Raw genomic sequence first — 21,821 nt, 5'->3', positions numbered from 1 at the left:
CTAAGAAGAGGCCCTGTGAGGCCAGACTCACCTGGTACTAAGAAGAGGCCCTGCGAGGCCAGACTCACCTGGTACTAAGAAGAGGCCCTGAGAGGCCAGACTCACCTGGTACTAAGAAGAGGCCCTGAGAGGCCAGACTCACCTGGTACTAAGAAGAGGCCCTGAGAGGCCAGACTCACCTGTTACTAAGAAGAGGCCCTGTGAGGCCAGACTCACCTGGTACTAAGAAGAGGCCCTGAGAGGCCAGACTCACCTGGTACTAAGAAGAGGCCCTGAGAGGCCAGACTCACCTGGTACTAAGAAGAGGCCCTGAGAGGCCAGACTCACCTGGTACTAAGAAGAGGCCCTGAGAGGCCAGACTCACCTGGTACTAAGAAGAGGCCCTGAGAGGCCAGACTCACCTGTTACTAAGAAGAGGCCCTGTGAGGCCAGACTCACCTGGTACTAAGAAGAGGCCCTGAGAGGCCAGACTCACCTGGTACTAAGAAGAGGCCCTGAGAGGCCAGACTCACCTGGTACTAAGAAGAGGCCCTGAGAGGCCAGACTCACCTGGTACTAAGAAGAGGCCCTGAGAGGCCAGACTCACCTGTTACTAAGAAGAGGCCCTGTGAGGCCAGACTCACCTGGTACTAAGAAGAGGCCCTGAGAGGCCAGACTCACCTGGTACTAAGAAGAGGCCCTGAGAGGCCAGACTCACCTGGTACTAAGAAGAGGCCCTGAGAGGCCAGACTCACCTGGTACTAAGAAGAGGCCCTGAGAGGCCAGACTCACCTGGTACTAAGAAGAGGCCCTGAGAGGCCAGACTCACCTGGTACTAAGAAGAGGCCCTGAGAGGCCAGACTCACCTGGTACTAAGAAGAGGCCCTGAGAGGCCAGACTCACCTGGTACTAAGAAGAGGCCCTGTGAGGCCAGACTCACCTGGTACTAAGAAGAGGCCCTGCGAGGCCAGACTCACCTGGTACTAAGAAGAGGCCCTGCGAGGCCAGACTCACCTGGTACTAAGAAGAGGCCCTGCGAGGCCAGACTCACCTGGTACTAAGAAGAGGCCCTGAGAGGCCAGACTCACCTGGTACTAAGAAGAGGCCCTGAGAGGCCAGACTCACCTGGTACTAAGAAGAGGCCCTGAGAGGCCAGACTCACCTGTTACTAAGAAGAGGCCCTGTGAGGCCAGACTCACCTGGTACTAAGAAGAGGCCCTGAGAGGCCAGACTCACCTGGTACTAAGAAGAGGCCCTGAGAGGCCAGACTCACCTGGTACTAAGAAGAGGCCCTGAGAGGCCAGACTCACCTGGTACTAAGAAGAGGCCCTGAGAGGCCAGACTCACCTGTTACTAAGAAGAGGCCCTGTGAGGCCAGACTCACCTGGTACTAAGAAGAGGCCCTGAGAGGCCAGACTCACCTGTTACTAAGAAGAGGCCCTGAGAGGCCAGACTCACCTGGTACTAAGAAGAGGCCCTGAGAGGCCAGACTCACCTGTTACTAAGAAGAGGCCCTGAGAGGCCAGACTCACCTGTTACTAAGAAGAGGCCCTGAGAGGCCAGACTCACCTGGTACTAAGAAGAGGCCCTGAGAGGCCAGACTCACCTGTTACTAAGGAGAGGCCCTGCGAGGCCAGACTCACCTGTTACTAAGAAGAGGCCCTGAGAGGCCAGACTCACCTGTTACTAAGGAGAGGCCCTGCGAGGCCAGACTGAATGAGATGTTGAACACAGTTAGGTTATAAGGTTAGGGGTTAGAGGTCAGGGGTTAAGGGTTACCTATATGAGATGTTGAAGCCGGTCAGGTTATAAGGTCAGGGGTTAAGGGTTACCTATATGAGATGTTGAAGCCAGTCAGGTTATAAGGTCAGGGGATAGAGGTCAGGGGTTAAGGGTTACCTATATGAGATGTTGAAGCCAGTCAGGTTATAAGGTCAGGGGATAGAGGTCAGGGGTTAAGGGTTACCTATATGAGATGTTGAAGCCAGTCAGGTTATAAGGTCAGGGGATAGAGATCAGGGGTTAAGGGTTACCTATATGAGATGTTGAAGCCGGTCAGGTTATAAGGTCAGGGGTTAAGGGTTACCTATATGAGATGTTGAAGCCGGTCAGGTTATAAGGTCAGGGGTTAAGGGTTACCTATATGAGATGTTGAAGCCGGTCAGGTTATAAGGTCAGGGGTTAAGGGTTACCTATATGAGATGTTGAAGCCGGTCAGGTTATAAGGTCAGGTTATAAGGTCAGGGGTTAAGGGTTACCTATATGAGATGTTGAAGCCGGTCAGGTTATAAGGTCAGGGGTTAAGGGTTACCTATATGAGATGTTGAAGCCGGTCAGGTTGTAAGGTCAGGGGATAGAGATCAGGGGTTAAGGGTTACCTATATGAGATGTTGAAGCCAGTCAGGTTATAAGGTCAGGGGTTAAGGGTTACCTATATGAGATGTTGAAGCCGGTCAGGTTATAAGGTCAGGGGTTAAGGGTTACCTATATGAGATGTTGAAGCCAGTCAGGTTATAAGGTCAGGGGTTAAGGGTTACCTATAGGAGATGTTGAAGCCAGTCAGGTTATAAGGTCAGGGGTTAAGGGTTACCTATATGAGATGTTGAAGCCAGTCAGGTTATAAGGTCAGGGGTTAAGGGTTACCTATATGAGATGTTGAAGCCGGTCAGGTTATAAGGTCAGGGGTTAAGGGTTACCTATATGAGATGTTGAAGCCAGTCAGGTTATAAGGTCAGGGGATAGAGATCAGGGGTTAAGGGTTACCTATATGAGATGTTGAAGCCAGTCAGGTTATAAGGTCAGGGGTTAAGGGTTACCTATATGAGATGTTGAAGCCAGTCAGGTTATAAGGTCAGGGGATAGAGGTCAGGGGTTAAGGGTTACCTATATGAGATGTTGAAGCCAGTCAGGTTATAAGGTCAGGGGATAGAGGTCAGGGGTTAAGGGTTACCTATATGAGATGTTGAAGCCAGTCAGGTTATAAGGTCAGGGGTTAAGGGTTACCTATATGAGATGTTGAAGCCGGTCAGGTTATAAGGTCAGGGGATAGAGGTCAGGGGTTAAGGGTTACCTATATGAGATGTTGAAGCCAGTCAGGTTATAAGGTCAGGGGTTAAGGGTTACCTATAGGAGATGTTGAAGCCAGTCAGGTTATAAGGTCAGGGGATAGAGATCAGGGGTTAAGGGTTACCTATATGAGATGTTGAAGCCGGTCAGGTTATAAGGTTAGGGGTTAGAGGTCAGGGGTTAAGGGTTACCTATATGAGATGTTGAAGCCAGTCAGGTTATAAGGTCAGGGGTTAAGGGTTACCTATATGAGATGTTGAAGCCGGTCAGGTTATAAGGTCAGGGGTTAAGGGTTACCTATATGAGATGTTGAAGCCGGTCAGGTTATAAGGTCAGGGGTTAAGGGTTACCTATATGAGATGTTGAAGCCAGTCAGGTTATAAGGTCAGGTTATAAGGTCAGGGGTTAAGGGTTACCTATATGAGATGTTGAAGCCAGTCAGGTTATAAGGTCAGGGGTTAAGGGTTACCTATATGAGATGTTGAAGCCGGTCAGGTTATAAGGTCAGGGGTTAAGGGTTACCTATATGAGATGTTGAAGCCAGTCAGGTTATAAGGTCAGGGGTTAAGGGTTACCTATATGAGATGTTGAAGCCGGTCAGGTTATAAGGTCAGGGGTTAAGGGTTACCTATATGAGATGTTGAAGCCGGTCAGGTTATAAGGTCAGGGGATAGAGATCAGGGGTTAAGGGTTACCTATATGAGATGTTGAAGCCGGTCAGGTTATAAGGTCAGGGGATAGAGGTCAGGGGTTAAGGGTTACCTATATGAGATGTTGAAGCCAGTCAGGTTATAAGGTCAGGGGTTAAGGGTTACCTATATGAGATGTTGAAGCCAGTCAGGTTATAAGGTCAGGTTATAAGGTCAGGGGTTAAGGGTTACCTATATGAGATGTTGAAGCCAGTCAGGTTATAAGGTCAGGGGTTAAGGGTTACCTATATGAGATGTTGAAGCCGGTCAGGTTATAAGGTCAGGGGTTAAGGGTTACCTATATGAGATGTTGAAGCCGGTCAGGTTATAAGGTCAGGGGATAGAGGTCAGGGGTTAAGGGTTACCTATATGAGATGTTGAAGCCGGTCAGGTTATAAGGTCAGGTTATAAGGTCAGGGGTTAAGGGTTACCTATATGAGATGTTGAAGCCAGTCAGGTTATAAGGTCAGGGGTTAAGGGTTACCTATATGAGATGTTGAAGCCAGTCAGGTTATAAGGTCAGGTTATAAGGTCAGGGGTTAAGGGTTACCTATATGAGATGTTGAAGCCAGTCAGGTTATAAGGTCAGGGGTTAAGGGTTACCTATATGAGATGTTGAAGCCAGTCAGGTTATAAGGTCAGGGGTTAAGGGTTACCTATATGAGATGTTGAAGCCGGTCAGGTTATAAGGTCAGGGGTTAAGGGTTACCTATATGAGATGTTGAAGCCAGTCAGGTTATAAGGTCAGGGGTTAAGGGTTACCTATATGAGATGTTGAAGCCGGTCAGGTTATAAGGTCAGGGGTTAAGGGTTACCTATATGAGATGTTGAAGCCGGTCAGGTTATAAGGTCAGGGGATAGAGGTCAGGGGTTAAGGGTTACCTATATGAGATGTTGAAGCCAGTCAGGTTATAAGGTCAGGGGATAGAGGTCAGGGGTTAAGGGTTACCTATATGAGATGTTGAAGCCAGTCAGGTTATAAGGTCAGGGGTTAAGGGTTACCTATATGAGATGTTGAAGCCAGTCAGGTTATAAGGTCAGGTTATAAGGTCAGGGGTTAAGGGTTACCTATATGAGATGTTGAAGCCAGTCAGGTTATAAGGTCAGGGGTTAAGGGTTACCTATATGAGATGTTGAAGCCGGTCAGGTTATAAGGTCAGGGGATAGAGGTCAGGGGTTAAGGGTTACCTATATGAGATGTTGAAGCCAGTCAGGTTATAAGGTCAGGTTATAAGGTCAGGGGTTAAGGGTTACCTGTATGAGATGTTGAACACAGGTTATAGGGTCAGGGGTTAAGGGTTACCTATATGAGATGTTGAAGCCGGTCAGGTTATAAGGTCAGGGGATAGAGGTCAGGGGTTAAGGGTTACCTATATGAGATGTTGAAGCCAGTCAGGTTATAAGGTCAGGGGTTAAGGGTTACCTATATGAGATGTTGAAGCCAGGTTATAGGGTCAGGGATTAAGGGATAGAGGTCAGGGGTTAAGGGTTACCTATAGGAGATGTTGAAGCCAGTCAGGTTATAAGGTCAGGGGTTAAGGGTTACCTGTATGAGATGTTGAACACAGGTTATAGGGTCAGGGGTTAAGGGTTACCTATAGGAGATGTTGAAGCCGGTCAGGTTATAAGGTCAGGGGATAGAGGTCAGGGGTTAAGGGTTACCTATATGAGATGTTGAAGCCAGTCAGGTTATAAGGTCAGGGGTTAAGGGTTACCTATAGGAGATGTTGAAGCCGGTCAGGTTATAAGGTCAGGGGTTAAGGGTTACCTATAGGAGATGTTGAAGCCGGTCAGGTTATAAGGTCAGGGGATAGAGATCAGGGGTTAAGGGTTACCTATATGAGATGTTGAAGCCGGTCAGGTTATAAGGTCAGGGGTTAAGGGTTACCTATAGGAGATGTTGAAGCCGGTCAGGTTATAAGGTCAGGGGATAGAGATCAGGGGTTAAGGGTTACCTATATGAGATGTTGAAGCCGGTCAGGTTATAAGGTCAGGGGATAGAGATCAGGGGTTAAGGGTTACCTATATGAGATGTTGAAGCCGGTCAGGTTATAAGGTCAGGGGTTAAGGGTTACCTATATGAGATGTTGAAGCCGGTCAGGTTATAAGGTCAGGGGATAGAGGTCAGGGGTTAAGGGTTACCTATATGAGATGTTGAAGCCGGTCAGGTTATAAGGTCAGGTTATAAGGTCAGGGGTTAAGGGTTACCTATATGAGATGTTGAAGCCGGTCAGGTTATAAGCAGCGTCGCTGAAGAAGTGGAGGAGGGCGTAACCGGACTGTGACACCACCTCCGGAACCGTCTCGTTGCCATAGCGCTCAGGAACTATCAACCCACTGCAACAAGGACGGACAACACCCATCAACACCCTGCATAATTCATCATTACCCAGGTAAATATGTCATCTCCTGTAGCAACATCATGCAGGTTAATAAATGTTCAATTAAAAACAAGTTGAAAAAGTAGACAAAACATTACAGTATATGTAACGTACTTTGAAGACCGCACTGAGGAGCGGATATCTATGATCACGACCCCTGCAGGCCTCTGATAGTCAATTCTTAGGTATCATCTCCTGGCTTACCCCAGAATAACAGGTCATTACTGAGTACTCTCCCTCCCCTGCACATCTCTCACACGTCAGTGCAATATTGAATACAGAGTTTAAGGAGACCCTCCTCTGCTCTGGGGCGTTATCTGATCAGACACCTGCCTCCTGTGATCTACCTGGGCACCCTCCTCTGCTCTGGGGCGTTATCTGATCAGACACCTGGGCACCCTCCTCTGCTCTGGGGCGTTATCTGATCAGACACCTGGGCACCCTCCTCTGCTCTGGGGCATTATCTGATCAGACACCTGCCTCCTGTGGTATACCTGGGCACCCTGCTCTGCTCTGGGGCGTTATCTGATCAGACACCTGGGCACCCTGCTCTGCTCTGGGGCGTTATCTGATCAGACACCTGGGCACCCTGCTCTGCTCTGGGGCGTTATCGGATCAGACACCTGCCTCCTGTGATATCCCTGGGCACCCTGCTCTGCTCTGGGGCGTTATCGGATCAGACACCTGGGCACCCTGCTCTGCTCTGGGGCGTTATCGGATCAGACACCTGTCTCCTGTGATATACCTGGGCACCCTGCTCTGCTCTGGGGCGTTATCGGATCAGACACCTGTCTCCTGTGATATACCTGGGCACCCTGCTCTGCTCTGGGGCGTTATCTGATCAGACACCTGGGCACCCTGCTCTGCTCTGGGGCGTTATCGGATCAGACATCTGCTGATTTCATCCTTCCACTTCACATTGTGTCTTGAATAAGTCCACTTGGTTCAGCCTACTTGGATGACCTTTTGACTCTACCGCAGCCCGGTGCTGCACTTGCCTCCCTCCTTGCTTTCCACCGGCCTGTACTGGGAAACTACATGGGACCCACCATTTAATCGCTTTGAGTAAGTCACCGCTCTCTCCTTGCTGTTGTCATGCTGGCCATGTTTTGTGCCTTGGTTGTGTTTATTGTGGGTCCTAGTGCTGGCTGGATTCTTGTCTGTGGTTGGGTTCTGGCTTGCTGCATAGACCTGTGGGAATTCTACAAACTGTGTGATTCAACCTAACTAACTATCACACTGTGTGGATTGATTGCCTTTTAGCTGATTACTACCTATTTTATTTGTGTGGCTTTTAAATGACTTTTCCCAAAATGGCATCTACCACTTACCGCCATACGGGGAAACCAACTCTTTCCAGATTGGCGGCTGCCACCTTCAGAGACTACGGGTAGGAACTGCACCTACAGTGCATTCAGAAACTATTCAAACAAAGACATTATTTTATTTTTTATTTTATTATTATTGCAAATGTATTTTTGAAAAAAACAACTGTAAAACCTTATTTACATAAGTATTCAGACCCTTTGCTATGAGACTCAAATTTGAGCTCAGGTGCATCCTGTTTCCATTGAACATCCTTGAGGATGTTTCTACAACGTGATTGGAGGCCACCTGTGGTAAATTCAATTGATTGGACATGATTTGGAAAGGCACACACCTGTCTACATAAGGTTCCACAGTTGACAGTGCATGTCAGAGCAAAAACCAAGCCATGAGGTCGAAGGAATTGTCCGTAGAGCTCCGAGACAGGATTGTGTCAAGGCACAGATCTAGGGAAGGGTACCAAAAAATGGCGGCAGCATTGAAGGTCTCCAAGAACACAGTGGCCTCCATCATTCTTAAATGGAAGAAGTTTGGAACCACCAAGACTCTTCCTAGAGCTGGCCGCCAGGCCAAACTGAGCAATCGGGGGAGAAGGGCCTTGGTCAGGGAGGTGACCAAGATCCCGATGGTCACTTTGACAGAGCTCCAGAGTTCCTCTGTGGAGATGGGAGAACCTTCCAGAAGGACAACCATCTCTGCAGCACTCCACCAAATCAGGCCTTTATGGTAGAGTGACCAGACGGACACCACTCCTCAGTAAAAGGCACATGACAGCCCGCTTGGAGTTTGCCAAAAGGCACCTAAAGGACTCTCAGACAATGAGAAACAAGATTCTCTGGTCTGATGAAACCAAGATTGAACTCTTTGGCCTGAATGCCAAGTGTCACATCTGGAGGAAACCAGGCACCACTCATCACCTGGCCAATAACATCCCTACTGTGAAGCATGGTGGTGGCAGCATCATGCTGTGGGGATGTTTTTCAGCGGCAGGGACTGGGAGACTTGTCAGGATCGAGGGAAAGATGAACGGAGCAAAGTACAGAGAGATCCTTGATGAAAACCTGCTCCAGAGCGCTCAGGACCTCAGACTGGGACAAGGTTCACCTTCCAACAGGACAACGACCCTAAGCACACAGCCAAGACAACACAGGAGGGGCTTCGGGACAAGTCTCTGAATGTCCTTGAGTGGCCCAGCCAGAGCCCGAACCCAATCGAACATCTCTGGAGAGACCTGAAAATAGCTGTGCAGCGACGCTCCCCATCCAACCTGACAGAGCTTGAGAGGATCTGCAGAGAAGAATGGGAGAAACTCCCCAAATACAGGTGTGCCAAGCTTGTAGCGTCATACCCAAGAAGACTCAAGGCTGTAATCACTGCCAAAGGTGCTTCAACAAAGTACTGAGTAAAGGGTCTGAATACTTATGTAAATGTGATATTTCATTTATTTTATTTTATATAAATTCGCAAAAAATTATAAAAACCTGTTTTCGCTTTGTCATTATGGGGTATTGATGAGGATACAAAACAATTTAATCAATTTTACAATAAGGCTGTAACGTAACAAAATGTGGAAAAAGTAAAGGGGTCTGAATACTTTCCGAATGCACTGTATTTTGCACAGTTCCAGGACAATATTGACAGGACAAATTTCCAATGTGGAAACGGTCAGCTTATTGAGGAACGTACAGTATGTCTGAGCTGGACATCCACAGTAAGCAAATTGAGACATTGCAGCATATCTTGGATAGGTCCCACTCTAAGACCTTTCCCATTCCCACTCCTCAGCTTCGCCATCGTGTCGCCGCTCTCTGACTGACTGGACAGGGCTGCCCTGCAGAGACGCCTCCCCTCCCCTCCTACCCAACCCCCTTTTGGTGAATGGGGCTGAAATGGCTTTGGGGGATCCCGTACTGCTGACCAACAGTCTTGGCTTCCTGCTTCCAGAGATTACTGCTCCTTCATCCTCTACCATGAGGATCCAGCTCAGGGGGTTTCTACCAGGCCTGTACCCGCCGGGATCCCTCTCACATCAGGATATCTGGGGATCCAGCCCCCGCCGGGATCCCTCTCACATCAGGATATCTGGGGATCCAGCCCCCCGCCGGGATCCCTCTCACATCAGGATATCTGGGGATCCAGCCCCCCGCCGGGATCCCTCTCACATCAGGATATCTGGGGATCCAGCCCCCGCCGGGATCCCTCTCACATCAGGATATCTGGGGATCCAGCCCCCCCGCCGGGATCCCTCTCACATCAGGATATCTGGGGATCCAGCCCCCCCGAGCTGGATCCCTTCTGGACTCTGATATTAGTATTGAGGGTTATAATGTGTTCAGAACTGACAGGGTAGATGTGGAGGAGTGGCCATTCTTATAAAATATTATTTCTCTGTCTTTTTAATGAAATCCATTCTAATTATTTTTTTTGCTACCATCTTTAAGCTGTTTGGGGAAAAATGGATCCATAACTGTCCTCCCTCGGCTAACCTTTGTGCACTCGAGGAGTTAAGTAGTTTGTTGTTTTCTTTTATTAAATTAGAAGTTATTATCCTGGGTGATCTAAATTCTGATTGGGAAATGCAGCCTTCAGACAATCTAAAAGACAAGTGTACTGATCTAAACCTAACCCAGCTGGTGACTAATCCTACACGGCCCAACACTAGAGATCCTTTAAAGTCCTCTCTGATTGACCTTATTTTAACGAATACACCAGAGAAATATGTTTCTACTGGTGTCTTCGCCTAAGATCATTGCCCAGTTGGTTGTGTTAGAGATGTGAGAATACAAAAGCTTTTGATACTGTTGATTATTTTATTGAATAAGTTGTCCTCGATAGGCCTGAGCTCTGACGCCTGTTCATGGTTTCATGATTATCTTAGTGACAGCCATTGTGATTGATGGGATAAAGTCTGAATTTCCTGAAGTACATAAAGGTGTTCTGCAGTGGAGCATCGACAATATCCCAGGTGAGTGACTGCACGTATTCACTATTTATCATTGTTTGGTCGGTGCTACTTAAACATCATATCATATTAGTGTCTCCACTTCTCATAGGTCTATTATATGGACAACATCATATTAGTGTCTCCACTTCTCATAGGTCTATTATTTTACATGTTTAGTCATTTAGCAGACGCTCTTATCCAGAGCGACTTACAGTTAAGTGAGTGCATACTTTTTTTTTTGTCATACTGGCCCCCTGTGGGAATCGAACCCACAACCCTGGCGTTGCAAACGCCATGCTCTACCAACTGAGCCCTGCTCTACCAACTGAGCCCTGCTCTACCAACTGGGCCCTGCTCTACCAACTGAGCCCTGCTCTACCAACTGAGCCCTGCTCTACCAACTGGGCCCTGCTCTACCAACTGGGCCCTGCTCTACCAACTGGGCCCTGCTCTACCAACTGGGCCCTGCTCTACCAACTGGGCCCTGCTCTACCAACTGGGCCCTGCTCTACCAACTGGGCCCTGCTCTACCAACTGGGCCCTGCTCTACCAACTGAGCCCTGCTCTACCAACTGAGCCCTGCTCTACCAACTGGGCCCTGCTCTACCAACTGGGCCCTGCTCTACCAACTGGGCCCTGCTCTACCAACTGGGCCCTGCTCTACCTACTGAGCCCTGCTCTACCAACTGGGCCCTGCTCTACCAACTGGGCCCTGCTCTACCTACTGAGCCCTGCTCTACCAACTGGGCCCTGCTCTACCAACTGGGCCCTGCTCTACCTACTGAGCCCTGCTCTACCAACTGGGCCCTGCTCTACCAACTGGGCCCTGCTCTACCTACTGAGCCCTGCTCTACCAACTGGGCCCTGCTCTACCAACTGGGCCCTGCTCTACCAACTGAGCTACACGGGACAACATCATATTATATTAGTGTCTCTTCTCATAGGTCTATTATATGGACACCATATTAGCTCACCACCACCCCCACCCCCCCTACACAGCTCATCACCATCTAGCTCATCACCACCACTGTCCTCCCTGTACCCACCACCACCACCACCGTCCTCCCTGTACCCATCACCACCACCGTCCTCCCTGTACCCACCTGAAGGCAGCCAGTAGAGGAGTGTAAATAGAGTCCCCATCGTAGACATACAGGTGGTCCCAGCTGCACTCCGTAGCAAAGTGGTCCAACCTCAGTCTGAGGATGCTGTCGGGCCTGCAGGACCGAGACAGAACAGTTAGGATGCTGTTGGGCCTGCAGGACCGAGACAGAACAGTGAGGATGCTGTTGGGCCTGCAGGACCGAGACAGAACAGTGAGGATGCTGTTGGGCCTGCAGGACCGAGACAGAACAGTTAGGATGCTGTCGGGCCTGCAGGACCGAGACAGAACACAGTGAGGATGCTGTCGGGCCTGCAGGACCGAGACAGAACACAGTTAGGATGCTGTTGGAAAAAACGATTAGCCTAGAGTTCAACTAAACATGGACAAACTCTGGTCTGGGGGCAGCTAGATAAACCTAGACATGGTTGAACCGTGTCTGGTTAGATAAACCTAGACATGGTTGAACAGTGTCTGGTTAGATAAACCTGGACATGGTTGAACAGTGTCTGGCTAAATAAACCTGGACATGGTTGAACAGTGTCTGGTTAGATAAACCTATGGACATGGTTGAACCGTGTCTGGTTAGATAAACCTATGGACATGGTTGAACAGTGTCTGGTTAGATAAACCTGGACATGGTTGAACAGTGTCTGGTTAGATAAACCTATGGACATGGTTGAACCGTGTCTGGTTAGATAAACCTGGACATGGTTGAACAGTGTCTGGTTAGATAAACCTGGACATGGTTGAACAGTGTCTGGCTAAATAAACCTGGACATGGTTGAACAGTGTCTGGTTAGATAAACCTATGGACATGGTTGAACCGTGTCTGGTTAGATAAACCTGGACATGGTTGAACAGTGTCTGGTTAGATAAACCTATGGACATGGTTGAACCGTGTCTGTCTAAATAAACCTGGACACGGTTGAACAGTGTCTGGTTAGATAAACCTGGACATGGTTGAACAGTGTCTGGCTAAATAAACCTGGACATGGTTGAACCGTGTCTGGCTAGATAAACCTAGTGTTGTAGTATACAAGTCCGGTCTCGAGACGACATATTGAGTGTCTCGGTCTTGTCTCTGTGTCAGACCAGCGGAGTAAAAATCTCATAATTATCAGCTTCCATTCAGTCAGCGCATAAAACCGCTTTGCCAGGCCAAATATTCAGTCAGCGCATAAAACCGCTTTGCCAGGCCAAATATTCAGTCAGCGCATAAAACCGCTTTGCCAGGCCAAATATTCAGTCAGCGCATAAAACCGCTTTGCCAGGCCAAATATTCAGTCAGCGCATAAAACCGCTTTGCCAGGCCAAATATTCAGTCAGCGCATAAAACCGCTTTGCCAGGCCAAATATTCAGTCAGCGCATAAAACCGCTTTGCCAGGCCAAATATTCAGTCAGCGCATAAAACCGCTTTGCCAGGCCAAATATTCAGTCAGCGCATAAAACCGCTTTGCCAGGCCAAATATTCAGTCAGCGCATAAAACCGCTTTGCCAGGCCAAATATTCAGTCAGCGCATAAAACCGCTTTGCCAGGCCAAATATTCAGTCAGCGCATGAAACCGCTTTGCCAGGCCAAATATTCAGTCAGCGCATAAAACCGCTTTGCCAGGCCAAATATTCAGTCAGCGCATAAAACCGCTTTGCCAGGCCAAATATTCAGTCAGCGCATAAAACCGCTTTGCCAGGCCAAATAAAACCGCTTTGCCAGGCCAAATATTCAGTCAGCGCATAAAACCGCTTTGCCAGGCCAAATAAAACCGCTTTGCCAGGCCAAATATTCTTGAAACATTAATACCTTAACAGCATTTATATCGATTATAGATATGTTTGCGCAGTGGCAAACCATCAGTGTGTGACAGGTTGGTGATTCTGAAAGGACAGCAACCGTAATACCAGTGAACTCAGGTAGGAGAGTGAACTTTTTGTAAAACACAAAGAGCCAGTGGTGTAGTGGAGGGTGTACTCAGGTATAAACCATATACCCACTGTTTCTTCAGTGCTTAGACTCACGTCTTAATCCCCACTGATGCGTATCAAAGTAGTGTAGTGGAGGTATACGACTTATCAGTTATGTAGTACAATAGAGAAATCATGCACAAAGTAGCCTACACAATCGCAAAGCACGTTGTTGGCATGGAGCAGCTCTCTACTGGTGTTGGCATGGAGCAGCTCTCAACTGGTGTTGGCATGGAGCAGCTCTCAACTGGTGTTGGCATGGAGCAGCTCTCAACTGGTGTTGGCATGGAGCAGCTCTCAACTGGTGTTGGCATGGAGCAGCTCTCAACTGGTGTTGGCATGGAGCAGCTCTCAACTGGTGTTGGCATGGAGCAGCTCTCAACTGGTGTTGGCATGGAGCAGCTCTCAACTGGTGTTGGCATGGAGCAGCTCTCAACTGGTGTTGGCATGGAGCAGCTCTCAACTGGTGTTGGCATGGAGCAGCTCTCAACTGGTGTTGGCATGGAGCAGCTCAACTGGTGTTGGCATGGAGCAGCTCAACTGGTGTTGGCATGGAGCAGCTCAACTGGTGTTGGCATGGAGCAGCTCAACTGGTGTTGGCATGGAGCAGCTCTCAACTGGTGTTGGCATGGAGCAGCTCAACTGGTGTTGGCATGGAGCAGCTCAACTGGTGTTGGCATGGAGCAGCTCTCAACTGGTGTTGGCATGGAGCAGCTCTCAACTGGTGTTGGCATGGAGCAGCTCTCAACTGGTGTTGGCATGGAGCAGGTCACAGAATAATGACATCGGTAGCCGGTAGGGTAGGAAAGACCTTTCAACTCATATCTATCAGTAAATGCTAACTAAGGCAAACCAAGTATTGAAAAAGTTTAGTCCGAAGTGTTGGTTAGCAGGCTATTTGTGATGCATAATTGTCATCATCTGACAGGCCCACCCACTGGGGAGCCGGGCCCTGACAGGCCCACCCACTGGGGAGCCAGGCCCACCCACTGGGGAGCCAGGCCCTGACAGGCCCACCCACTGGGGAGCCAGGCCCTGACAGGCCCACCCACTGGGGAGCAGGCCCTGACAGGCCCACCCAATTTTTTCCATTAAAAAAAGTATATATGTTTTGATTTTGAGTGTGAAAATCTGAAAAATCTATAGGAACACTCATTTAAAAATAACATAGAAAAATAAAAACATAGGATTTCTCACACAGGGTTCCTTTCCTTCGCTGGGCGGGCCGTTTGGGAACTTTTGGGCAAAAATGTGAGTATACCCACTTCCCCAGACACCACTACACCACTGGATAGGGCTGATGGAAAGACTACACCACTGGATAGGGCTGATGGAAAGACTACACCACTGGATAGGGCTGATGGAAAGACTACACCACTGGATAGGGCTAATGGAAAGACTACACCACTGGATAGGGCTGATGGAAAGACTACACCACTGGATACACCACTGGATAGGGCTGATGGAAAGACTACACCACTGGATAGGGCTGATGGAAAGACTACACCACTGGATAGGGCTGATGGAAAGACAGCAACCACACAGTCACACAGTCACACAGCATGATGTTAAAGGATAAGCAGTCACACAGCATGATGTTAAAGGATAAGCAGTCACACAGTCACACAGCATGATGTTAAAGGATAAGCAGTCACACAGCATGATGTTAAAGGATAAGCAGTCACACAGCATGATGTTAAAGGATAAGCAGTCACACAGCATGATGTTAAAGGATAAGCAGTCACACAGCATGATGTTAAAGGATAAGCAGTCACACAGCATGATGTTAAAGGATAAGCAGTCACACAGCATGATGTTAAAGGATAAGCAGTCACACAGCATGATGTTAAAGGATAAGCAGTCACACAGCATGATGTTAAAGGATAAGCAGTCACACAGCATGATGTTAAAGGATAAGCAGTCACACAGCATGATGTTAAAGGATAAGCAGTCACACAGCATGATGTTAAAGGATAAGCAGTCACACAGCAGGATGTTAAAGGATAAGCAGTCACACAGCATGATGTTAAAGGATAAGCAGTCACACAGCATGATGTTAAAGGATAAGCAGTCACACAGCATGATGTTAAAGGATAAGCAGTCACACAGCATGATGTTAAAGGATAAGCAGTCACACAGCATGATGTTAAAGGATAAGCAGTCACACAGCATGACGTTAAAGGATAAGCAGTCACACAGCATGATGTTAAAGGATAAGCAGCCACACAGCATGATGTTAAAGGATAAGCAGTCACACAGCATGATGTTAAAGGATAAGCAGTCACACACAGCATGATGTTAAAGGATAAGCAGTCACACAGCCTGTTAAAGGATAAGCAGTCACACAGCATGATGTTAAAGGATAAGCAGTCACACACAGCATGATGTTAAAGGATAAGCAGTCACACAGCCTGTTAAAGGATAAGCAGTCACACAGCATGATGTTAAAGGATAAGCAGTCACACACAGCATGATGTTAAAGGATAAGCAGTCACACACAGCATGATGTTAAAGGATAAGCAGTCACACAGCATGATGTTAAAGGATAAGCAGTCACACAGCATGATGTTAAAGGATAAGCAGTCACACAGCATGATGTTAAAGGATAAGCAGTCACACAGCATGATGTTAAAGGATAAGCAGTCACACAGCATGATGTTAAAGGATAAGCAGTCACACAGCATGATGTTAAAGGATAAGCAGTCACACAGCATGATGTTAAAGGATAAGCAGTCACACAGCATGATGTTAAAGGATAAGCAGTCACACAGCATGATGTTAAAGGATAAGCAGTCACACAGCATGATGTTAAAGGATAAGCAGTCACACAGCATGATGTTAAAGTATAAGCAGTCACACAGCATGATGTTAAAGGATAAGCAGTCACACAGCATGATGTTAAAGGATAAGCAGTCACACAGCCTGTTAAAGGATAAGCAGTCACACAGCATGATGTTAAAGGATAAGCAGTCACACAGCATGATGTTAAAGGATAAGCAGTCACACACAGCATGATGTTAAAGGATAAGAAGCCACACAGCATGATGTTAAAGGATAAGCAGTCACACAGCATGATGTTAAAGGATAAGCAGTCACACAGCAGGATGTTAAAGGATAAGCAGTCACACAGCATGATGTTAAAGGATAAGCAGTCACACAGCATGATGTTAAAGGATAAGCAGTCACACAGCATGATGTTAAAGGATAAGCAGTCACAGCATGATGTTAAAGGATAAGCAGTCACACAGCATGATGTTAAAGGATAAGCAGTCACACAGCATGATGTTAAAGGATAAGCAGTCACACAGCATGATGTTAAAGGATAAGCAGTCACACAGCATGATGTTAAAGGATGAGCAGTCACACAGTATGATGTTAAAGGATAAGCAGTCACTCACAGCATGATGTTAAAGGATAAACAGTCACACATCAGGATGTTAAAGGATAAGCAGTCACACAGCATGATGTTAAAGGATAAGCAGTCACACAGCATGATGTTAAAGGATAAGCAGTCACACAGCATGATGTTAAAGGATAAGCAGTCACACAGCATGATGTTAAAGGATAAGCAGTCACACAGCATGATGTTAAAGGATAAGCAGTCACACAGCATGATGTTAAAGGATAAGCAGTCACACAGCAGGATGTTAAAGGATAAGCAGTCACACAGCATGATGTTAAAGGATAAGCAGTCACTCACAGCATGATGTTAAAGGATAGGCAGTCACACAGCATGATGTTAAAGGATAAGCAGTCACACAGCATGATGTTAAAGGATAAGCAGTCACACAGCAGGATGTTAAAGGATAAGCAGTCACTCACAGCATGATGTTAAAGGATAAGCAGTCACACAGCATGATGTTAAAGGATAAGCAGTCAATAAACTCTGACATAATAAGCCAGTATGTCCCAATCATAAGAATACAAAAACACAACCACTAAGCATTTCCCAATAGAAATGCACAACTATTACTTCCCATTGCAACAAACATTTAACGTTTAGCAGACAAAGTAATTGGTGACCTAAAGTTTAAAGTGGAACTGAAGGCGTTTTAACTTATTTGCAGATATGAAACAGACAATCATAATAACAGCCCAAAATATCCAATTCCCAGTTTATGCTACAAAACCAACTTTATAAGAGGTTTTAATAATAGGCTTGATTAATGATTAATATAATTCGCCAATACATTTCTTGGTAGTCCCAAAATATTTACATTTTACATTTACATTTTAGTCATTTAGCAGACGCTCTTATCCAGAGCGACTTACAGTTAGCGCATACATTATTTTATCGAACCCACAACCCTGGCGTTGCAAACGCCATGCTCTACCAACTGAGCTACATCCCCTGCCGGCCATTCCCTCCCCTACCCTGGACGACGCTGGGCCAATTGTGCGCCGCCCCATGGGTCTCCCGGTCGCGGCCGGCTACGACAGAGCCTGGATTCGAACCAGGATCTCTAGTGGCACAGCTAGCACTGCGATGCAGTGCCTTAGACCACTGCGCCACTCGGGAGTTCGCTATTGCTATCAGGTTGTAAATCACAGCTGGCCTGGTACATTGTTTCCTGCCTTCATTCAGGATGCACTGTTTCAGTTTCAATGACTCAATATTCTGGACAAAAACTGAAGAATGTAACTAAGGCTGGGAATGTCAATACAATCAAACTAGCAAGGGCAATGATCACAGGACAGTCATAACGTAGCTAACAGGCTAGCCTATCTATTTATGTAGCAAGCTAAAAATACGGAGCCTAACGTTAGCTAGATAGCTAGCTGCTAGGAGGATGTAATGTCATGCCATTGGAGGAGTGGGTGAGTGACTGACTTTTTCCCATCATATCGTTTTACGGTGGCTATACACCGCTAGAGATGCAGGTGTCATTTGGTTAGCTAGCAAGAACTTGAACAACTGTTATCCAGTTAGTTAGCATATCTCTTGGGTTCACAAATTCACTCTGGCTATCTACTCCGATTTCAGAGCACTCTCGTCTGAGTGTGCCAGAGCGCAGAACAACTGATGAATTTACGAACATACAACACCCACTGAATATGGCCGGTGTCAGTAAACGTAGGCAAAAAAAGGTAATAGTTAGTCAAGAACGCTCTAAATAACATGAAAACAGCCTAACCAGCTCTGCTAGGGTGAGTAAAATGGTCAGAGTGAGGTGTTCTTTCATTTGTGTCTGGAAGTAGCTAGCTAGCAAGCTAGCCAACTTTACCCAGTTAGCTTGGGTGCTTGGTTGGGACAAGCATGCATTGGCAGGCAAGCTGCAGAAGGACGAGCAGGCTACTATTCCCCATTCGTTTATCAGTGCAATTTTGACGGCCAACTAGCTGAAAAAGTTTGAGAGGGTTTATCTAATGTTCCTTCATTAGACTTTAGCTCCTCTTGCTCTGGCTAGCATTAGTTGTTGATCTTGTTGTTGTTGATGTGCATAACTGAGGGAGAGAGAGCCTAGCTTTTCATGGTTGTTTGATCAATTGGACTGTGAAGTTCCCAAATGGAAGAGGACTCCCGTGGTATTTCGATATTTGCAGAAATCCATTCATGTGTATTTTGTGGCTTTTGGCGAATGTGTTCTAATGATCTAAAGTCGCGCTGTTGCTACTGCCTGTAAACACACAGTCCGGTTCAGAGTGAATGATGGCAGGCCCGTGTGGCAAATGGCTTGTTTGTATTAAGGCCTACTATAGCTCTGATTGGCTATAGCGCACCGGTCTGTGTAGACTCTGGTCCTGGACAAGACAGACGTTTTTATTAGATTTTATTTACTGCAGTGTCCGCTTTCCCACTCTATATTGCCATATAATTTTCACAAATGCCTTAGTATAAGTAATTCCCAAACATTCTACAAATGTATGAAAACGTGGTCTTGAATTGACTCGCATTTTTCTGGTCTCGGTCTTGACTCTGCCTCGATTTGATCCGGTCTTGGATCGGTCTCGCGTTAGGTGGTCTCGAACACAACACTGGCTAAACCTATGGACATGGTTGAACTGTCTGGGCAAATAACATCATTCAGAGGCAGAAGGGTCAAAAGAGACATTTGTTCTCACAAGATAAATATTTTAAACTTTATTATCTGTATATGGTCACGGATATCTTATGTTGCCTATTAAAACCACAATCACGCCTTTTTGTCTGCTCACCAGATGCCCGGTGCTGGAGGTCACTGGTGTTGGAGGTCACTGGGGTTGGAGGTCACTGGGGTTGTTCTAAAAGATACATCCTATATGGAACCCTATTCCCTATATAGTGCACTACTTTTGACCAGAGCCCTAAATTCCCTGGTCTAAAGTAGTGCACTATAAAGGGAATAGGGTGCCATTCTCTGGTCTAAAGTAGTGCACTATATAGGGAATAGGGTGCCATTCTCTGGTCTAAAGTAGTGCACTATATAGGGAATAGGGTGCCATTCTCTGGTCTAAAGTAGTGCACTATAGGGAATAGGGTGCCATTCTCTGGTCTAAAGTAGTGCACTATATAGGGAATAGGGTGCCATTCTCTGGTCTAAAGTAGTGCACTATATAGGGAATAGGGTGCCATTCTCTGGTCTAAAGTAGTGCACTATATAGGGAATAGGGTGCCATTCTCTGGTCTAAAGTAGTGCACTATATAGGAATAGGGTGCCATTCTCTGGTCTAAAGTAGTGCACTATATAGGGAATAGGGTGCCATTCTCTGGTCTAAAGTAGTGCACTATATAGGGAATAGGGTGCCATTCTCTGGTCTAAAGTAGTGCACTATATAGGGAATAGGGTGCCATTCTCTGGTCTAAAGTAGTGCACTATATAGGGAATAGGGTGCCATTCTCTGGTCTAAAGTAGTGCACTATATAGGGAATAGGGTGCCATTCTCTGGTCTAAAGTAGTGCACTATATAGGGAATAGGGTGCCATTCTCTGGTCTAAAGTAGTGCACTATATAGGGAATAGGGTGCCATTCTCTGGTCTAAAGTAGTGCACTATATAGGGAATAGGGTGCCATTCCCTGGTCTAAAGTAGTGCACTATATAGGGAATAGGGTCCCATTCTCTGGTCTAAAGTAGTGCACTATATAGGGAATAGGGTGCCATTCTCTGGTCTAAAGTAGTGCACTATATAGGGAATAGGGTGCCATTCTCTGGTCTAAAGTAGTGCACTATATAGGGAATAGGGTGCCATTCCCTGGTCTAAAGTAGTGCACTATATAGGAATAGGGTCCCATTCTCTGGTCTAAAGTAGTGCACTATATAGGGAATAGGGTGCCATTCTCTGGTCTAAAGTAGTGCACTATATAGGGAATAGGGTGCCATTCTCTGGTCTAAAGTAGTGCACTATATAGGGAATAGGGTGCCATTCTCTGGTCTAAAGTAGTGCACTATATAGGGAATAGGGTGCCATTCTCTGGTCTAAAGTAGTGCACTATATAGGGAATAGGGTGCCATTCTCTGGTCTAAAGTAGTGCACTATATAGGGAATAGGGTGTCATTCTCTGGTCTAAAGTAGTGCACTATATAGGGAATAGGGTGCCATTCTCTGGTCTAAAGTAGTGCACTATATAGGGAATAGGGTGTCATTCTCTGGTCTAAAGTAATGCACTATGTAGGGAATAGGGTGCCATTCTCTGGTCTAAAGTAGTGCACTATATAGGGAATAGGGTGTCATTCTCTGGTCTAAAGTAGTGCACTATGTAGGGAATAGGGTGCCATTCTCTGGTCTAAAGTAGTGCACTATATAGGGAATAGGGTGTCATTCTCTGGTCTAAAGTAGTGCACTATATAGGGAATAGGGTGCCATTCTCTGGTCTAAAGTAGTGCACTATATAGGGAATAGGGTGCCATTCTCTGGTCTAAAGTAGTGCACTATATAGGGAATAGGGTGCCATTCTCTGGTCTAAAGTAGTGCACTATATAGGGAATAGGGTTCCATTTGGGATGCAGACAGTGTCTTCTAGAACAGTTCTACAGCAGAACAAGCAGATGTCTACATGGATTATTAAATTATAAATGTATCACTTCGTTTTTCTCAACATTCTTGGGATTTGGATGCATTCAGAACATGAACTAGTGGGTTGAATCCAAGTCCTGATAAATGTATGCTGATAAGTGTACGTACACCAGGGATGGGCAACTTTGATGGGGGTACGGCTGGGCGATACGGCCAAAATACAGTGCATTCGGAAAGTATTCAGACCCCTTGACTTTTTTCACTTTTTGTTACATTACAGCCTTATCTTAAAATGGATTAAATTGTTTTTTTCATCAATCCACACACACACACACACACACACACACACACAATACCACATAATGACAAAGCAAAAAACTGGTTTTTAGAAATGTTTGCACATTTATTAACAATTAAAAATGTAATAATTACATTTAC

The 21,821-nt window shown here is 46.6% G+C and overlaps 1 protein-coding gene and 2 long non-coding RNA genes across 4 annotated transcripts in view; 2 read left to right on the top strand and 1 right to left on the bottom strand.

Annotated features, from left to right (window-relative positions):
• LOC121555328 (attractin-like) overlaps positions 1 to 21,821 on the bottom strand; it is a 185,777-nt gene that overhangs the window by 125,595 nt on the left and 38,361 nt on the right. For both annotated transcript variants that reach the window (XM_045212892.1, XM_045212893.1), the window contains exons 3-4: positions 11,489 to 11,602; positions 5,943 to 6,071 (exon numbers count right to left, since the gene is read on the bottom strand). In XM_045212892.1, the coding sequence (XP_045068827.1) occupies positions 5,943 to 6,071; positions 11,489 to 11,602 (243 nt within the window). The remainder of the gene's footprint in view (positions 1 to 5,942; positions 6,072 to 11,488; positions 11,603 to 21,821) is intronic.
• LOC123483279 lies at positions 1,832 to 5,892 on the top strand. The gene is made up of 4 exons (XR_006658171.1): positions 1,832 to 1,859; positions 5,209 to 5,261; positions 5,364 to 5,483; positions 5,844 to 5,892. It is a non-coding gene; the product is annotated as an uncharacterized LOC123483279 (long non-coding RNA).
• Positions 2,165 to 2,433, top strand: LOC123483280. The gene is made up of 3 exons (XR_006658172.1): positions 2,165 to 2,210; positions 2,264 to 2,316; positions 2,384 to 2,433. It is a non-coding gene; the product is annotated as an uncharacterized LOC123483280 (long non-coding RNA).

This window comes from Coregonus clupeaformis, unplaced genomic scaffold (genome assembly GCF_020615455.1).
Source record: "Coregonus clupeaformis isolate EN_2021a unplaced genomic scaffold, ASM2061545v1 scaf0060, whole genome shotgun sequence".
Lineage (NCBI taxonomy): Eukaryota > Metazoa > Chordata > Actinopteri > Salmoniformes > Salmonidae > Coregonus > Coregonus clupeaformis.
This window is presented reverse-complemented; position numbering and strand designations above follow the sequence as displayed.